This window comes from Anopheles ziemanni, chromosome 2 (assembly GCF_943734765.1).
Source record: "Anopheles ziemanni chromosome 2, idAnoZiCoDA_A2_x.2, whole genome shotgun sequence".
Taxonomy (NCBI): Eukaryota; Metazoa; Arthropoda; class Insecta; order Diptera; family Culicidae; genus Anopheles; species Anopheles ziemanni.
The window spans coordinates 67,676,592-67,693,246 of NC_080705.1; the positions used below are offsets into that span (position 1 = coordinate 67,676,592).

General features: G+C 44.5%; 4 protein-coding genes across 4 annotated transcripts in view; 2 read left to right on the top strand and 2 right to left on the bottom strand.

The window, feature by feature from the left end:
- The window catches only part of LOC131290239 (homeobox protein orthopedia), a 28,786-nt gene extending 26,308 nt beyond the window's left edge, over positions 1–2,478 (top strand). Inside the window, exons 6-8 of the mRNA XM_058319486.1 lie at positions 76–201; positions 1,584–1,843; positions 2,299–2,478. Coding sequence (XP_058175469.1) covers positions 76–201; positions 1,584–1,843; positions 2,299–2,478 — 566 coding nt within the window. The remainder of the gene's footprint in view (positions 1–75; positions 202–1,583; positions 1,844–2,298) is intronic.
- Positions 2,479–4,736: 2,258 nt separating this feature from the next.
- LOC131286396 (charged multivesicular body protein 5) lies at positions 4,737–5,836 on the top strand. The gene is made up of 2 exons (XM_058315346.1): positions 4,737–4,905; positions 4,992–5,836. The coding sequence occupies exons 1-2, from the start codon at positions 4,837–4,839 to the stop codon at positions 5,598–5,600; spliced, it is 678 nt and encodes a 225-aa protein (XP_058171329.1). The 5' UTR covers positions 4,737–4,836; the 3' UTR covers positions 5,601–5,836.
- A 22-nt stretch (positions 5,837–5,858) lies between these two features.
- Positions 5,859–13,071, bottom strand: LOC131286407 (centrosomal protein cep290). Its single transcript, XM_058315357.1, has 11 exons — positions 12,901–13,071; positions 11,710–12,842; positions 11,481–11,636; positions 9,849–11,410; positions 9,634–9,787; positions 9,343–9,571; positions 9,061–9,280; positions 8,599–8,996; positions 7,069–8,541; positions 6,812–6,984; positions 5,859–6,510 (listed from the first exon to the last, which is right to left on the bottom strand). Exons 1-11 carry the CDS (start codon positions 13,069–13,071, stop codon positions 5,859–5,861), a joined length of 6,321 nt encoding a protein of 2,106 aa, XP_058171340.1.
- Positions 13,072–13,308: 237 nt separating this feature from the next.
- LOC131290255 (nedd8-activating enzyme E1 catalytic subunit) lies at positions 13,309–14,791 on the bottom strand. Its single transcript, XM_058319487.1, has 2 exons — positions 14,601–14,791; positions 13,309–14,540 (listed from the first exon to the last, which is right to left on the bottom strand). The coding sequence occupies exons 1-2, from the start codon at positions 14,755–14,757 to the stop codon at positions 13,345–13,347; spliced, it is 1,353 nt and encodes a 450-aa protein (XP_058175470.1). The 5' UTR covers positions 14,758–14,791; the 3' UTR covers positions 13,309–13,344.
- Between the last annotated feature and the right edge of the window lie 1,864 nt (positions 14,792–16,655).

Here is a 16,655-nt window from a genome sequence, read left to right on the forward strand (position 1 = left end):
TGTGCATACCAACTAACACCACGACTAACCCATCAATGACCACGAACGAATCGACCAACCGTTACACACGTGCAGGATTTGGTCAGCTGAACCAATCTTCCTCGCTTTCCTCCACGCTCAACACGGGGCTCAACTCGGGCATCAACATATCCTCGGCCATGGGTGCCGGCGGGTATCACAACTATGGACTGAATGCGTTAGGTAATCACTGTGATCCTCGCTAAATTTTATCAATTCCTAATTGACTTTCATCTTAAATGACTATCCACGTACACATAGGGAACAAGTCTCGAACCCCTTAACGAGCAGGCATGCCCAAACGCTGTCGTTATGCGAAGAAGAAGAAGCAGAAGAAAAAAGGAGAAGAAGAAGAAGAAGAAGAAGAAGAAGAAGAAGAAGAAGAAGAAGTAGATAATTTGTATGCTTGATTTTATAAATTTCAATACTCGGTCGCTACGTTAAACTTGTCTATATATTTTGATCTTTTGATCTTTTTTAAATGCAAGTTTGATCTTTTTTAAATGCACCTAACCTAACGAAAAAGAATAAAGTAAATTTTAAAATTAATTAAATCATTCAAATGCTCAACAAACTAATGATAAATGGTAGAAGATAAAACTGAAATGAATAACGGAAGAAACCAAATCATTCGACAGTTGTCTAACCAAACGGTTTGTAAAATAGGCGTCTTTTTTAATGAGCAAATATTAAGTTTAGCAAAGCATTTTCAAATTCTTTCTAAGCTCTAACTGAAAGTTATCAGTACCAAAATGAAGATCATCTAGTGACTGGCCTTTTTGATATTAGTTTACTGTACATTGTGGTAGCTATAGGTGTGTGAGAAAACTTGTGTGATATTTTTCCTGTGAGAAAATACCCTCACTCCTTCCCCCTCCTCTCCACAAAGGAACACAGTTTCCAGTGTTTGTAAAATGTTCAACGAATGCGCAAGGTCGTGATCGAGAAAACTGCCACCAGTTGTCCAACACACCACGAAATAGGCTTCTCCCGTCGCTTCCCATGGGGTGGACAAACAAAACTTTAAAGGAGAGAAAAGCTGCTGCTAGGTGCTAGCTTACTAGCCTAACACTCCCCCTTCCGATCCCTCAAGGATCTCCGACAGCATTCGATCGGTCACGACTTGCTACTGCTGGCTTGCTGGTCGGAGTAGAGCTCATCCGGTATGCGCAACCCATTAGCACCTCCGGATGGACGGGGCAAGACACCAAATTATTCATGCTCGTAGCACTCAAACGCGGTTGCCATTCGGCCCGAGGATTCTAAGGTTCATGGGTGTTTTTTGTGGGTCTTCACATTTTCAGCTAATGGTCTAATGTGCCTTGAAGCCAACAGAAGGAATGTTTTTCGGTGAGCCGTTGTTTGTTTACCTTTAACCGTATCCAGGCAAGTTTTTGGGTTGTTTTTGACCAACACCTTATTTTTCTATCATTATTTCGGTTGTGCTCGGGATTGCGGGTTGTGGAAACGTGTTCGCGAGGGGTTCTCGACACTTTGCATACCATGGTAAACAGCATGGATTTTCTCCTTATTTTTCACGCTTTATTCTGTTCGTCTCCTCCCAGGTGATACGATGATGTACCAGCACTCGGTAGGGGGTGTAGGCTGTACGGGCAGCTCGCCCACATCCACCCCGCCAAACATAAACGCTTGCTCACCATCCACGCCGCCCCTGTCAAACAGTGGCCAGCAGCCGACCCCTCAGCAGCATCAACAGCAGCAACAGCAGCAGCAACAGCAGCAGCAGCAGCAACAGCAGCAGCAACAGCAGCAACAGCAGCAGCAAGGTGCTAGTCAAAACGATGCCACGGCCAACGGAGATATGGTAGGTTTTTAGATTAGATCAGTGTGCCGATCACTAATCATTGAACAACATTATCAGATGCACTAAATACTAGTCTGATATCCAAATCAATAAATTTTGAATGTAAATCAAATTTAAATGCCGTGCCAATATTGTTCCTATGGATCCTTACTATGTCTAAACGATAGTTACAATGTAAGTTACAATGTAAGAGTAATCCAAAATTGTAACGCAAAACAAAGTAAGGTAGAAAGGAGTTCTTCGAACTTTGGTGGAAGAAATAAATAGTTAAGGTAGAAAGATACAACATTAAATAAGATACCGATATTCCTCTATTATCGATCTCAAACTAAGTTAAATAATGTCTCTTGTAACGTTAAAAGCATCGGCAGAATGAACTACAATTGTTGTACTAATTTATGAAAGATCCAATCCTTCAAAACTAACGAACATTGATTTTATGTTTTCAATTTTAGACTGGTCAGCACGGCATCGCCAATTGCCAGAGCCTAACGACGGGTACGCCCGAGGGAGACGATGATGTCTGGCGGGGCCACAGCATAGCGGCCCTCCGACGTCGCGCCTCGGAGCTCAATCAAACCATGCCCTCCTATCTGCATGCGCACAACTACGATCACCATAACTCGGTGTATTGACTGCAGCTGTTCAAATAAACGGCATGCCACGGGCCTCCAGGAGGGTCAACCGATCACCCAACAACACGCATCACGCAAATAGCATCTAGCAGCAGCAACGGGCAGCATAGTGGCCATCCTAAGCGAACGGTGCAATAGAGGACATCAAAAATCGAATACCGGAGCAGTATTACCGGGCGGCATAAACCAACGGCAAACCCATCCCGGCACGCCGCAAAGGCTAAATGTGTATTTCATTCGGGTGCCAAGATGTCGGTTTATTTGTTTCACTTTACGTTTGATTAGTCTGTTACTTTTGTCTTTGAAATTTATTCGTATCTTTTTGTGTATTGGCTAAAATTGCCATTTTGTGTAGGTCTTAAAAGCGGATAGTGGCTCGCAGTGTCACTTGTAAATCAAATTAAATGTAAATTTTAGTACCATATCATCGATAAGATCAAGCTGGTCGTGTGTTTAAGACGACAGCATAAAATGAAGAGCTATGGTGGATCAACAAGTCCACCAACAAACAAACAAAACATGTATACGAATAGATTACCCAGGGGACGTGGCGGCTAACTGTTGTCCAAAAGTATTTAAGAAAAACACATGCTAATTCCCAGTGTATACCGAGCTAGAAGTTACAGGGATTTTCAGATGATAGCATAACAGCAGCAGCATTATTTCTAACTGCAGCACATTCACACCCCGGATTCAACCAGATTCATCCGGATTCAACTGGACTCATCCGGATTCAACCGGGGTTGAATACAGAACACAAGCGATGCATCGAGCAAAGCTGGAGGATAGTGAATCGAAACGGGACTTGTCAAACTAATCGTTTTTAGCCTTCGAGTCCTTCTTATGCAGCGATGAGAACCTGTGTTAGTTGCAACTGCTACGATTCTGACTTCAACTAACAAAGTATTAAAAAGCCTGATCGCGTTATAAAATCAACTGTTGCAGTGGGGATAGCATGTGCTGCAGTTAGAAATAATGCTGCTGCTGTTATAATATCATCTGAAAATCCTTGTATCTGCGTACAACCGGTGTAAGCAAGCGAACCTGTCGCAAATTACCGGCATTTTATGCACACTTACATTACATCCTACTCCCCCCTTAGTGATCAAGTAAACTATCGAGCCTAACAGATAAAAAAATGTAACAATGTATACGAAAACGACAATGAAGATTAAGCAAATCGACATACAAAAACACAATGAAAACAGGAACTTTGCAACGTACAAGCGCCAGTTATAATGTACGCTGAAAAGGAGACCGCAAAATTTGAAGAGACTTGAGAACATGTATACGATTATACGATACGGCCCTAACGCGACCCTTGCGTTAGTAGACGCTTTCGGAATGGAGTGGAAACATTATATTATGAAACATTAAATAAAAAAATATATATATATACAAACCCATACAGAAGTAAAACTAAACAGAAAGCTATGTAACGATTGCATCGTGCTGTTCTGAATGATGGCGGGAAGGTGAAGGTGAAAAACGCACTATGAAGATAGAAGGTAGATTAGTATTCAACAAAATAGTTACATTCCCACATTTGAGTAATTGTAAATATAATCCGAGTGCGTCTTGTTGATTTTTTTGTGTTTATCTGATCATTTAAATAAATTATCAGTTCTTCTGTCTGCAAACATAAATAAAAAAAATATATAATATAAAAAAGATTTGCTTCTGTTGAGTTTTAGACATTTAATGGTTTACAGTAACAGCAGGCCCAATCCAGTTTATTCTATTCCAAGATTCTTTCCCGGCTTTATATTCTGCATGCCACGCATGTTCAACTACATCGGGCTCATTCTCAATTCTGGGTATAATTAACTATAATGTACGAATAAATAAGAAACGACAGCAGCAGCAGCAAGATGAAAGATGAAAGGAACAGAAAATATGTATGTTAGTAAAATTAATTAAACTATTGATATCAAATAAACAGAAACAGTCATTTGATTCCAACCGTATATTTAAAAAAAAACGTTTGAGAAATATGTGGTGTTTTATAAAAGCCTTATTTAAGAACTGTAGGTAAGAGTTAAAAAAATGCAAAATTTATAAAATTTGTGTTCTTGTGCTTCATAAATCCTAACGGACAAATGCGTATTTTCAAATTTGAAAAATTTCGTCAAGGTTACTAGAGCTTGCCACTTTGTAAGATGGTCTTATGTTTTACTGTCAAAATGCGCACCACGATGGTTTAACCTGAAAAGTTATGTTAACCTCAGATAGAATCAAACAAACAACCATCACTTTTATTATTAATCCTGGTGTTGTTCCGTCGGTGGCAGGTTAGGGAGCAGATAAGTGATACCATTTCTTTTTCGTCACGCCATTGAATCCGTATAAAAGTGCACCATGAATCGACTGTTTGGAAAAGCAAAACCCAAAGAACCTGGACCAAGCATTAGCGATTGCATTAGTGGGGTAAGCATCGGAATGTTCTCCACAACAATTTTGCTCGGATGACTCATCAAGCAGCTGCCCGTTTGCCCTTACCTCCCCCGATTCAGGTCGATCAACGCGCGGAAGCCATTGACGGTAAAATAAAGACGCTGGACAATGAGCTGCGGAAATACAAGGACCAAATGGCGAAGATGCGCGAAGGCCCGGCCAAGAATGCCGTCAAGCAGAAGGCGATGCGGGTTCTGAAGCAACGCAAGCAGTACGAGAGCCAGGTGGAAAATCTAAGGAACCAATCGTTCAATATGGAGCAGGCGAACTTTGCGCACCAAACACTCAAGGACACGCAGGCAACGGTGGCCGCAATGAAGGATGGCATGAAATCGATGAAGAAAGAGTTCAAGAAAATCAACATTGAAGAGATCGAAGACATACAGGACGACATGGCCGACATGCTGGAACAGGCAGATGAGGTGCAGGAAGCAATGGGCCGCACATACGGTATGCCCGAGCTGGACGATGACGAACTGCAGGCCGAACTGGATGCACTCGGCGATGAAATTGCACTCGACGACGACGCTAGCTATCTGGATGACGTTGTGAAGGCTCCGGAAGCACCGGATAAGGAACCGGGCGCGGACAGCGTCACCAACAAGGACGGTATTCTTGTTGATGAGTTCGGTCTGCCGAAAATACCGGCATCGGTAAAAACAAATTAACATTTTCTTCTCGCCTTACCATTGATCCTTTTGCAATTGTGTGTGCGGACGGATGGAGTGCACCATGTTGAACTATACTAATAATTTACAGCTTATTTCAGTAAAGCGTTAGAACAGAGACAGTGAAATTTGATTAGTTTTAAAACCTTCTTTTTATTTTCTAACATTGTAAAATTGTCCTGTTACCTAACTTATATATCGACATTAAGCTACCGAGCACTGTCATAAATGGATGGAAAGCCAAATCTTGTCAAAACTTCACTCACTTATTTCATCTATCACCGGTACGTTCTGCAGATCGGAACACTTACGGCGCAGTAAATCTATCTGTTCCTTCAGGTAACGTTCCTTGGCCGCCGCCCGCTGTAACAAAATCTTTGCCTTCTCCAGAAGCTGACTTTTCTTCTCTAGCTTATCCCGCAACTCTTCCTGTACCGCATTTTCTTCGACATTCATCGCAGACGTCGCGGTGGTTGGTTCTCCTGCACCATCGCAACGCACCTTACAGCGCGTACAACTGACACTCGAAAGCAGTTCTATTTCAACCTGCAGTACCGAAACTTTGTTCAGTAGATCCCCATTACTTTGCTGTAGCTTTTCGTGCTCCTTTTTGAGACGATCATACAGCTCCTTGGCGATCGTTTCATGGACTGTGTGGGTCGGTGTTGTGTCGGCGCTGCCACCTGATCGCTCCCGTGCCCGGTGATCTTTTAGGTGTTTATTTTCGACGCGCAATTTCTCGATCATGCGCTTGAGAGTTAGTACCGTTTGTTCGAGGTTGGCGTTACGTTCGGCCAAATCGTTCTGACCGCTGCGACGGCTGCATCGCACGCAGAGGTTTTCAAAGTTTATCGACTCCGCACAACCGACCGTTGCCTTCGAAAGTTCTTCTTTCAGTACTATGACATACCTATCGGAAAAACGAGAGTTAGTTAACAACAACATAACGATTTTTTTCATTGAAATATTACAACAAAGTCGATCGAAAGGGAAACCGGTTTTACTGATAATCATTTTTAGCACCCCATCAATCATTCAAGTTCATTACGTCTCTCCACTTCTTGAGCACAAACGATTTGGGAATTTCCCGCCCGGCTGGGAATCCCAACTCCGTTTCCTTTATCATCATCAGACGCCAGAATTGTGCAAAATAAAACTGCCGCTTGCTAGTTCACAGCCACAAGACGAGCGATGTCTTGCTTCTTACTTACTCTTCTAGGTGTTTAATTTGTCGCCTTAAACGATCTGACTCGTCACTCTGCCGCAGCATGTCGTTGTCGAGCTGAAGTTGTAGCGTTTTTGCCTCCAACCGGACATTTTGGGATTCTAGATTGCATAGCTTCTCCTGCATCTTCTCCAACTCGTGTGTGACGGTGTTGGAACCCTACACCAAATAGAGATAACGTGATGAGTTGATTGAAAATACGCTGTACTACTTTCTCCCATCTAAGAGAGCCATGATGTGCACCTTTCGATCGAGCTCCATGGCGATAATTCGCCGCTGCTGTGATTCGATGCGACTCTTCAGTGCGTCGATAATTCCTTTGCTATTTTGGCTGAATATCTGCGTCTGAGTAGTCTGCGTGGTGATGCTCGTATCTTCGGATACTGTACTATCCGTGCTGCAGTACTGATCGGGTGATTCGGCCGGTTGATATTTGTGCTCCAGCAGCACATCGCCACCCGAAACGGATCCACTACGTGCACCCATTCCTCCACCGCCGGCACCACTGTTTACCGCACCCCGTGGCCGATCTCGTTCCATTCTGGCAATGGTCGTTTTGGCGGTGTTGAAGTGTACCTTTAGCTTCTCCAGCTCCAGCTCCCGCTCCTTCAGCTGAACCTTCAAGCGTTCTGCCATCTGCTGCCAGCGTTTCTGCTTGTTCCACAGATCTAGCTCGGCGGCCGTCTTTGCCCGGCGATTCTCATTGATTGCCGTCTGCTTGCGTAGCTCGTCCTTCGTGTCGATCAGTTCCGTTTCGAGCTGCTGCACACGACGTGCCAGTTGATCCTCCCGTGGTGTCGGCAAGCGATCCGCTTTCATCGCGATAACCGGCCGCTTGATGAGCTGATTCTTGAGCGTTTTTACCAGCTCACGGGATTGCTTTTCCCGCTGCTGGATGCTTACTATTTGCCGCTTCAACGCCTCGATTTGCGTTTTCAGCACCCGATTGCTCGCCTCGCTTCGATTCAGATCGGCACTCAATTGGGAAACCTGTTCCGCCGAGTGGAGCGACGTGTCGTTCATAAAGTTGCGCTGATCCTCGTGGAACTGCGTCAACGTTTCGGTCAGATCCTGTATGTGGCGATCCTTCTCCTCGAGCATCTCCTTCAGCTGTTCAATTTCCTGTGCGCTAGCGATCGATTCGGTAAACTCGCGCAGATCATTCGCCTCCTTCGAGATACGCTCGTTCAGTGCCGTCAGTTCAGACTCCTTCTCGCGCAGCATCTTTTCGGATTTTTTCTCCCGAACGCAGGATTCGCGCAACTGTAGCTGCAAACGTTTCTGCTCCTTTTCCGACTCCTGCAAACTACTCTCGAGCAGGTTGACTTGCACGCGTAGCTCCTCTATTTCGCGCTCCTTCTTTTCATCGATCTCGTAGATGTTTTCAATAATTTTATCTGTGTACACTATAGCATCCGGTTCCGGGTGGCGGCTTGCTGCATCATCGTCATTTTTCTGTTTTTCTGGTACGTTCTCCTGCAGCGCTTTCAACCGGTTCATATCGTTCAGCTGGGTGGTCACATTATCGAACTCCTTCTGCTTCTCATATAGTTTTTGCTCCAATTCGTCAATCGTCTTCTTGAGCCCTCTGATTTGGGTCATATTTTCGTCATACACCTGCGAATGCTCGGTTCGTTCGGATTTCAACAGCTCCTGATACCGGGAGAGCGTTGTATCCTTCTCCAGTAGCAGATTCTGTAACGATCCTATAGTAGACTAAGAAAAAGAAATTATTGAAAAACCGGAAACGCTATTGCAAAACCAGCAACATACGCTCAGAATGCTGTCCTCTACGTGATCTTGCTTGGAGGTGCTAGCAGCTTGGGCCTGTTTCTTCAGTAAGCTTTCCTTTTCCTCGAGCGATTTCTCCAGTAATTTTATCCTACCCTGACATTCCGAGAGGCGGCTCTCCGCTTCTAATAGCAGTGCACTACGGGTGGAGGCCAACATCATGGCCTGTTTGAGTTGAGATTCCAACGATTTTTGAGCAAAAGTGGGAATGGCAACAGGTGTTTCATCTCCATCTACGTTTACTGCGGGTTGAGTCTCGTTGTTTTTATCGTCACCGCCGTGAATTGTATCGCTTGACGAGGATCTCATTATACGCGGCACATAATCCCCCGGTACTTCCTCGATTATTGGTATCGTGTTGATACACTTTGAAGACGTCTCTAGAATAGTATCAGTCATGTTAGTTATCCCATCAGAACCTGCTGCTTCCGCACCCACACTCACCTACAGAAACCTGTACCTCCTTGTCAAAGAAACGGTCCTTATCCTTGCGGCACTTTTTGGCGTCCTCTCCGAATAGTACCTCTAGCGTATCCCAGTGGCGGGTGTTTTCTATTTCTTGTAACCGCAATTGCTTGTTCTCAGATTGTAACTGATCCACCTGCTCCTGATAGAAGATAAGCTGCCTCGTGAGATACTCGCTTTGACTTTCGTATTTGATGAGCTGAAAGGAAACCGAACAATTTTTTCACAGCTTGCATAAAAATAAGATAAGGCGATATCTACATTGATCTTGTCCTGTATATTGTTCCCTTCCATGTTGGACTGCAACTTTGCGAATATTCGTTCGTACTCGGCATCACGCCATTGGTCTGTCTGTTTGGTTCTATCCGCAGCCAAATTGTGACGTATTTCCAGCACGTGTGTATACATTTTTATAAAATCCGTGATGGCAAATGTTGGAGCACACGTGCTATAGTTGGTAGTCAATTGTTGTAAGCTTTTTTTCAAAAATCTATCAAAGACCGATACAACATAATTACTTTCCGATACCATTTTGTTATGTACACCATTTACCTTATTTTCAAAACATTATCCTTCACACGTGCATCAAACTCCTGCTTTTGGTCTTCGAGCCGTTGCTTGAGTAAATCTAACTGTTCCAGCGTTTGAAGAAACTTTTGTTTCATTTTGCCATTTTCCAGCTTTAAGTTTTCTTCCTGCTCTCGAACTAAAATAATAATATTCATTACTGTAGTTTTTACAAATCAATCAACTTCAATTGTACCCACCAACGTCTAGCTCTTTGTGCGCCCGTGCCAATAAATATTTTTCATTGGAAGCACTCTGCAGATCGACGACCAGATGACGCAGGCTTACTTCATCCTCAGAGTATTTGGATATAAGCGACTGCTGCGAACGAATCTGCTCGTTGGAAACCTGCAACAGTTCCTCCAGATGGCCATTCTTGACTATCTCACGCTGCAGTTCACGTTCCAGCTTGTCTAGCCTTTCGCGTATTCTCCTATACTCATCTTTGGTGATAAACTCCACGGACAGATTAGTGTCCACCAAGCCAAACTGATTTAACTTGGCGTAATCCACATCAAGCTGCTGGTCCTTATCCACTTCTGCGATATTCTTGAGAAAAATCGTGTAAAAGTTGGTCGCCTCAAGCTTCAAACGGGCCACTTCACTTTCCAATTTCTCGATTTGAGGTAAATCGGTAGAGTCGAGGGAGTCTCCACCGGTTACATCCGGTGGTTCCAGCGGATCAAGATTATTTTTCTTTTGCACCAACTCCAACCGTAAATCGTGTAGTAAGTTTAAATATTCACCCTTAATTGAACGCAGCGTATTATGAAGGTTATCGTTATCGGTTTTAAGATAATCCACCTTTCGTTGGAAAATGCACACCGTAGACTCGATGTCCTTCAACCTATCGACAGTTTCCACCAGCAAGCGGTCTTTCTCATTCTCGGACGCTCTGGTAATGTTAAGTAGTTCGTTGTACAACTTCTGTGTCACCTGCAGCTCGTCCTGTGCCGCCACCAGGCGTCCATTTTCCGACCTCAACTGCTCGAGCGTTTCCGTCAACCGGTCGATTTCCACCGCTTTCAGCAGGACCTGCTCACTAAAGTCCAACTGTTCCGGTCCGGGCAAGGGGTCAATTGGTTCAGAATTGTCGTCTTCGTTGCACACATTACCAGAATCGTTCACGCTCTCCGTCGACTGGATGCTTTTACTTTTTCTTCCATCGGCAGGGGTGTCATCCATGGCTAAGCGATCCTTCAATAAGAGATCACTTTCCTGTGCGCTTAGCAGATCACCCTGCAATCGCATCCCCGTCGTCTGGTACCAGCCAGAGGCTGGCCGTACATTCAGCGCGTTCAGTAGCTTCTCCAACATAGTTCGGTCGATCGTTAACTGATCGGACATTGCATCATACTCGCGTAGTTTCTCCAGGATTTCGTGCATCCCCATGCGAAGATTTTCATTTTCCTCCAACACCGTGAGATACTGCCGTTCGAGCTCCTCCAAGCGATCGCGACTCTTGTCGGTTGGTTGGTTGATCGGTTGTCCATCGTCGAAATTCATTTTCAACTGTCCCACACACTTGTCGCAGTAGTTGAAGTTGTGCCGAAAACTACATGCCCTACAGTGTTTCATGCTGTCGTAGATGTTGTATTGTTTCGTGCACGATTCGCAAAATTTAATGGCACTAGGGTCGTGAATGGAAGAAATTACATCGATGGCATCCAATTGATCTTGGGGTACGTTCGAGGTATCCGATCCTTCCTCTTTACTGGCTTGAACTTTCTGGGTTTGTTGAGTGACGGCTGCCAATTTTCGTCTTAAACGAGAAATAAGACGTTACATTTTTAAATACAATAGTGACCAAACAGTACACCAACTTATCTCACTTGAGGTCATTTTTCTCCAACTTTAACTGCAACCTCATCTCTTCCGATGCTCGTAATTTCAATGCGAGACGCTCGTTGACTTTAGCTATTTTCTTTTGTCTAGCTAAAATAGAACTCGTGGCGACAACTTCGTCATCATCAAGACCCAAACGTTTGCTGTCGGAAATAAAAAAAATTAATTACCACTTTGCACAATGTGCATTCAAATCATTTTCATAACATGACCTACCGCAACACCGCATTTTCTATGGCAATATCATTAGCCAAATTTATCTCCGCGATCAACTCTCGGATTTGTTTGTCCCGTGAGGCCACCTTTTCCTGCAGACGAACGTTTTTTCTCAGCGTACTAGCCAACCCTTCCTCACCATTTTCGTACCGCCGCAGTGCTTCAATCGCTTCCACCGCCTGCCGGGACTTCAAACGATTGTCCTCCTCGACACCCGTCAAGATTTCTTGCATCTCGCGGCACCGTTCGTTTGCCTTTTCCAGCTGGGCTCGAAATTCTAAACAGCAATGGCTTTCCTTCGACTTTTCCTTACATGCGCGCAGTTTCTCTTCGCTGATGCGATTCATCACTTCCGTCGAGCGATACATTTCTTGCGAGAGGGTCAGTATTTTCTGCTCCAAATCGACAATCAAATCATCCTTCGACTGCAACTTTTCGGACATCAATTTGTACTCCCTACGTTCCGCCTCAATGTCGATGCCCGGAAACTGGCTCAGCAGGTCGTCGTATCGATCCTTTAGCTGATTTAACTCTTTCTCCCGCTCGTCGAACTGATCTTCCCACTCGGCGATCTGATCGTCGTGCTGCCGTCTGGCACTGTTGAGCTCCTTCAGTAAATTTTCCTTCTCCTCGCAAATGGTTGTAATTTCGCTCTCCATCAGGACAATTTTTTCGTTCATCTTTAGTATTGACTCTTGCTGCTCCTTGCAGCGAGCCTGCAGTTCCTCGTACTGGTGCGTTAGGGCGGTTAAGCTCAGCGTGGCGTCATTTAAACTCAACTGCAGCCCGTTAATGGTATCGACCTGGAAACTACTTCTCTTCTCCAAATCGTCGATATCCCGAAGCAATCGTTTTATATGTTTGTTCTTCATACTGATATTATTGTAGAGCTCCTGTTGTCGTTCGATTTCAGATAACGCATCTGGTGAATCTTCACCCTCGCTTCCGAACTGCACTCCAGCGTTGAATTTCGACTGCAGTTTAGCGTTTTCTTCCGTCGTTTCCTTCAACTTCGTGCGAAGTGTGTGCCGCTCCATTTCGAGTTTTTCAATGGTACGTTTCCATTCCTTAATGCGCTCCTGGCTGCCAAAATCGTCTTTACCCTCAACCAGCTTCTGTTGGAGATGTTTCACCTGGTAAAGAAAAGCATAATGGTGCAATCTTTCAAGGCACAAACGAGACACAACTAACCTGTTCATTGCGAAATTTCAACGCCACCTGAGCCAAGCGGAACAGCTTTTTGCAGCTTCGACTATCCAACTTTTGCTCCGTGGACAAATTCGCTATTTCAATTGCGGCACCATCCTTACGCACGTCGTCCAAATTGTGCGGAGAAAGTGATAAAAGATGTTTCCAATCCATTTTCGAGGCCAATTGTGTATTCGACTGAAACCTTCGACTGTCAGCCTATTAAATGCTGTAAATAACTTCTTAAATGCGTACTGTTTTTGCTTTCCGGTTGCCAAGGAAACCGTCCGTTGCTAGGGTTCAGGAGCACATGGTCTGTGCCGCTGTAAAGATACTACATTGCAATACGTATCAAGCAAATAAAAATTACATTCAGCTCTATTGGTTTCAATCTTCAGAAACGTATATTCATAATAACTTGTTTAACAATGGAAATCAATTAAATATTTACGATGACATTTCCACTTCAATCGGTAAAAATTTAAGTTTGATGAGAATCGTGTTCGGTGTTGTCACATCCGCCACCATTATTTCTTGTCCATCTTTCAACCCGAGTTCGGTAAGGGACAGAGTTAAATTCCCCTTCGTAGCTTCCTCAATGCTTTTCACCGTTCCCATGTAGAGCGTTTTATTTTTACCCTCCAGCATCGCCGTCAGTCCCGGACTCTTCATCTGAAATTCCGGATTGTCGCACAGGTGCTGAATCAGATCTTGTAAAGTCATACTGTTTGGATCCGTGATTTCCACCGACCGTGGCACCTGACTGCAGGCCAAGCAATCTGATCGCTTCTCCGCCTCGTACGTATACGTGTAGATTCCGTCGACATCGTTGAACACCATATAATTGTTCAACGGCTCGCAGCAGCTCGATGCTATTTTGAACACTTCGGTAGCGCAGCTAGCAGCAATCACAGCATTTGTGCTGGCAACGGCCGGTATAATGTTCTTCAGCACACCCTGAACCAGCCGGTAGGAGAGACCGGTAATGCTGAAACTGTCCGCCCGTTCCTGGGCTTTCTCGTATACCCAGGTGACGTGCTGCGGATCATCACCGTCCAGTGCAACCTCGGACCCGAAAGGAGTTTCCTTTGGCCACTGAATAATCTTCACGTACTCGATGCAGTGTTCTGGCAACCTCGGTGTGTTGGCAATGGTGCAGAGCGGATAGTTGACCTGCGGTGGAAACAAGTCCAACGTACAATCGATGCAGGCCGTCATTCCGGGTAGAATCACACGGGCGTTCCCTTTGAACCCTTCGGTCCCGCCGTCGATCAACGGAATAATGGAGGTTTCGTCCACACTTCCATCCTCTTCGTACTCCACCATCGATATGAGCATGCCATTGATCCATCGGCGGGCCACGATGGAATCGAGGCCACATACGATTATGTGAAACTGCCGATAGAATGAGGAGTCAAAGTCTTGAATTTTACAATAGTGCGGAGTCACGACGCATCCCGGAACGCGGTTGTTGATAAAACTTGCAGCACACTGCGCCTTCGATTTCCCGATATCCGTCCGACGGAACAGGAACTGGCGGTTCAGATTAGAGAGCTCTATTGTGTCCATATCTATCACATGAATGTCCCGGAAGCCCATCAAAGCCAAATCCTTCAACAGCTCACATCCCAATCCACCGGCACCTAGTCAACGAAACAAACCATTAACTTTCGGACCCTTCGCAGTCGCAAGGAACATCTTACCAATGACTAATATTTTGCAAGTATTCAGTAAAAACTCCAATGTTTCGGATGATGCGGCAAAGTTCGGATGGCAAAACGGCCCAGATCGCTCGAGAATTTTCCGCAAGTGATTCCATCGCTTGCTCAAATGATCAGTATTCTGAGAAACAACTTCCATCGTTGTGTTTTAGGTTGTTTGCGATTAAAACCAACAAATTAGGCACGGATTTGATTAGATCGACCGGCAGTCGCACTTTTCATAAACAAATAAGTTATGACAATGACAACGTCAAACGATTTATGACCTTATTATGACCTTCAAGAACCGTTTCGGAGAACCGGTTTTGACCGGTTCGGGGCGACCAATCACGACTCTCCGTTCAAAAAGGTCGTTGAACAGTTCTATGCTTGCGGAATTAAAATTTGTAAATGTTTAAATGAAATCAAGACGAATTTCGAGCATTTTGCGAATTTCGTGTCAAAGATGAAACATAAATGTTTGAATAGGAGGATCTTATTGGTTTTTCGAAAAATAACCTCTGATCGTTGACTGGTATTCCGTGTATCAAAATAGTATCATTGGACTCTAAACCATATTTCATTTCTACTATTTCATTTTCTTTAGTTAAGAACCACTTATTTTTGCTATCATTTTTCAAACAATAATCCTCAAACTCGACGCATACATATTTGGCGATATTAATATTAGTTGAAATTGCTAGCGATATTACTTTTTTTCACAATTGGCTGTTTCAATTGTGGATTTGAAGATTGTGTAGGGAATTTTTGTTCACAGAATTCATAGATTTCGTTGATGCGTTTAGCTAATTGTGCCAACGGTTTATATCCAGATCGAATTAAATTTTTAATCTGATACAATTTACTTTCGAAAGGATATGCACTAAAATTAGACAATATGCCAAAGCGTTTTACGTCGTCTACCAAATGACTTAAATTGTGAACATTACTTCCTATGAACTCATTTCCATATGTATGTCCGTAACAGTCAACGAAGTGCAAAAGAAGCGAATTTGCCAAATCGAGAAAATGTGCACACTCATTAGATGAACATATAGCAACTGCACTCTGTGATGATAATGATAAAAAATGTTCATAAACATCGGCAGGAAGAAAAAGTTTCAAAATGACAATAAAAATATAGTGCAAAAAAGTTCTGGCTTCTAAGCCCTTCCAACGTGATACGCAATCCAGCCCACGAACTGGCCTATGTAATTCTAATGGTTCTGTAACGGGTTGGATCCGACGCCTCCTGAAGGCTACTATAGGCTCTCCTCCCCAACTCCTACTCAATACGTCCGCGACGTACAGAACGGTAACTTGTCGCCTAAATATCCAAGCTTGGGTACACGGGGAAACCCACCCCCTTGGGCGGATAGGCGGCAAGGCTGAATTGAGAGGTGGAATGGACTGCTACCTGGTAGTAGTCCATCCCCGAGCGTCTGTTCTCCATGTTAGGAGCGGCTCGAACCAGCGTTTGTTCCCTATGTTAGGTGCGGCTGTACACCCTGTCCTGGCATCCTACGGGACGTAAAACAGCTAGGATGCTTTGTTCCACCGACGAGATAGGAGGCGGGGGGAAAGGCCTTGCAAGCCACCCTCTGTAAAAACCGCAACGAACAATCTCCAAGAAAGAAAACCCGATTTGGACCAATCATGCCAGGACTACGATTGGAAACTCGGTACATAGAACTGCAGGTCTCTTACCTCACCCGGGAGTACCAGAATACTCGCAGAAGAAGTGAGAGCCCGCGGCTTTGAAATAGTAGCACTTCAGGAGGTTCGCTGGAAAAGAGTCTAGGAGCGCCCCTACCGTAGCGATTGCATGATCTACCAGAGTGGTGGAGACAAGCACGAGCTCGGTACGGCGTTCCTTGTTATGGGTGCTATGAGGAAGCGTGTGATCGGATGGTGGCCGATCAACGACAGGATGTGCAGGTTGAGGATACGTGGACGTTTCTTCAACCTGAGCATTATTAATGTGCACAGCCCGCACCTTGGGAGCAGTGATGACGACAAGGACGCCTTCTATACGCAGCTCGAGAGGGAGTACGACCG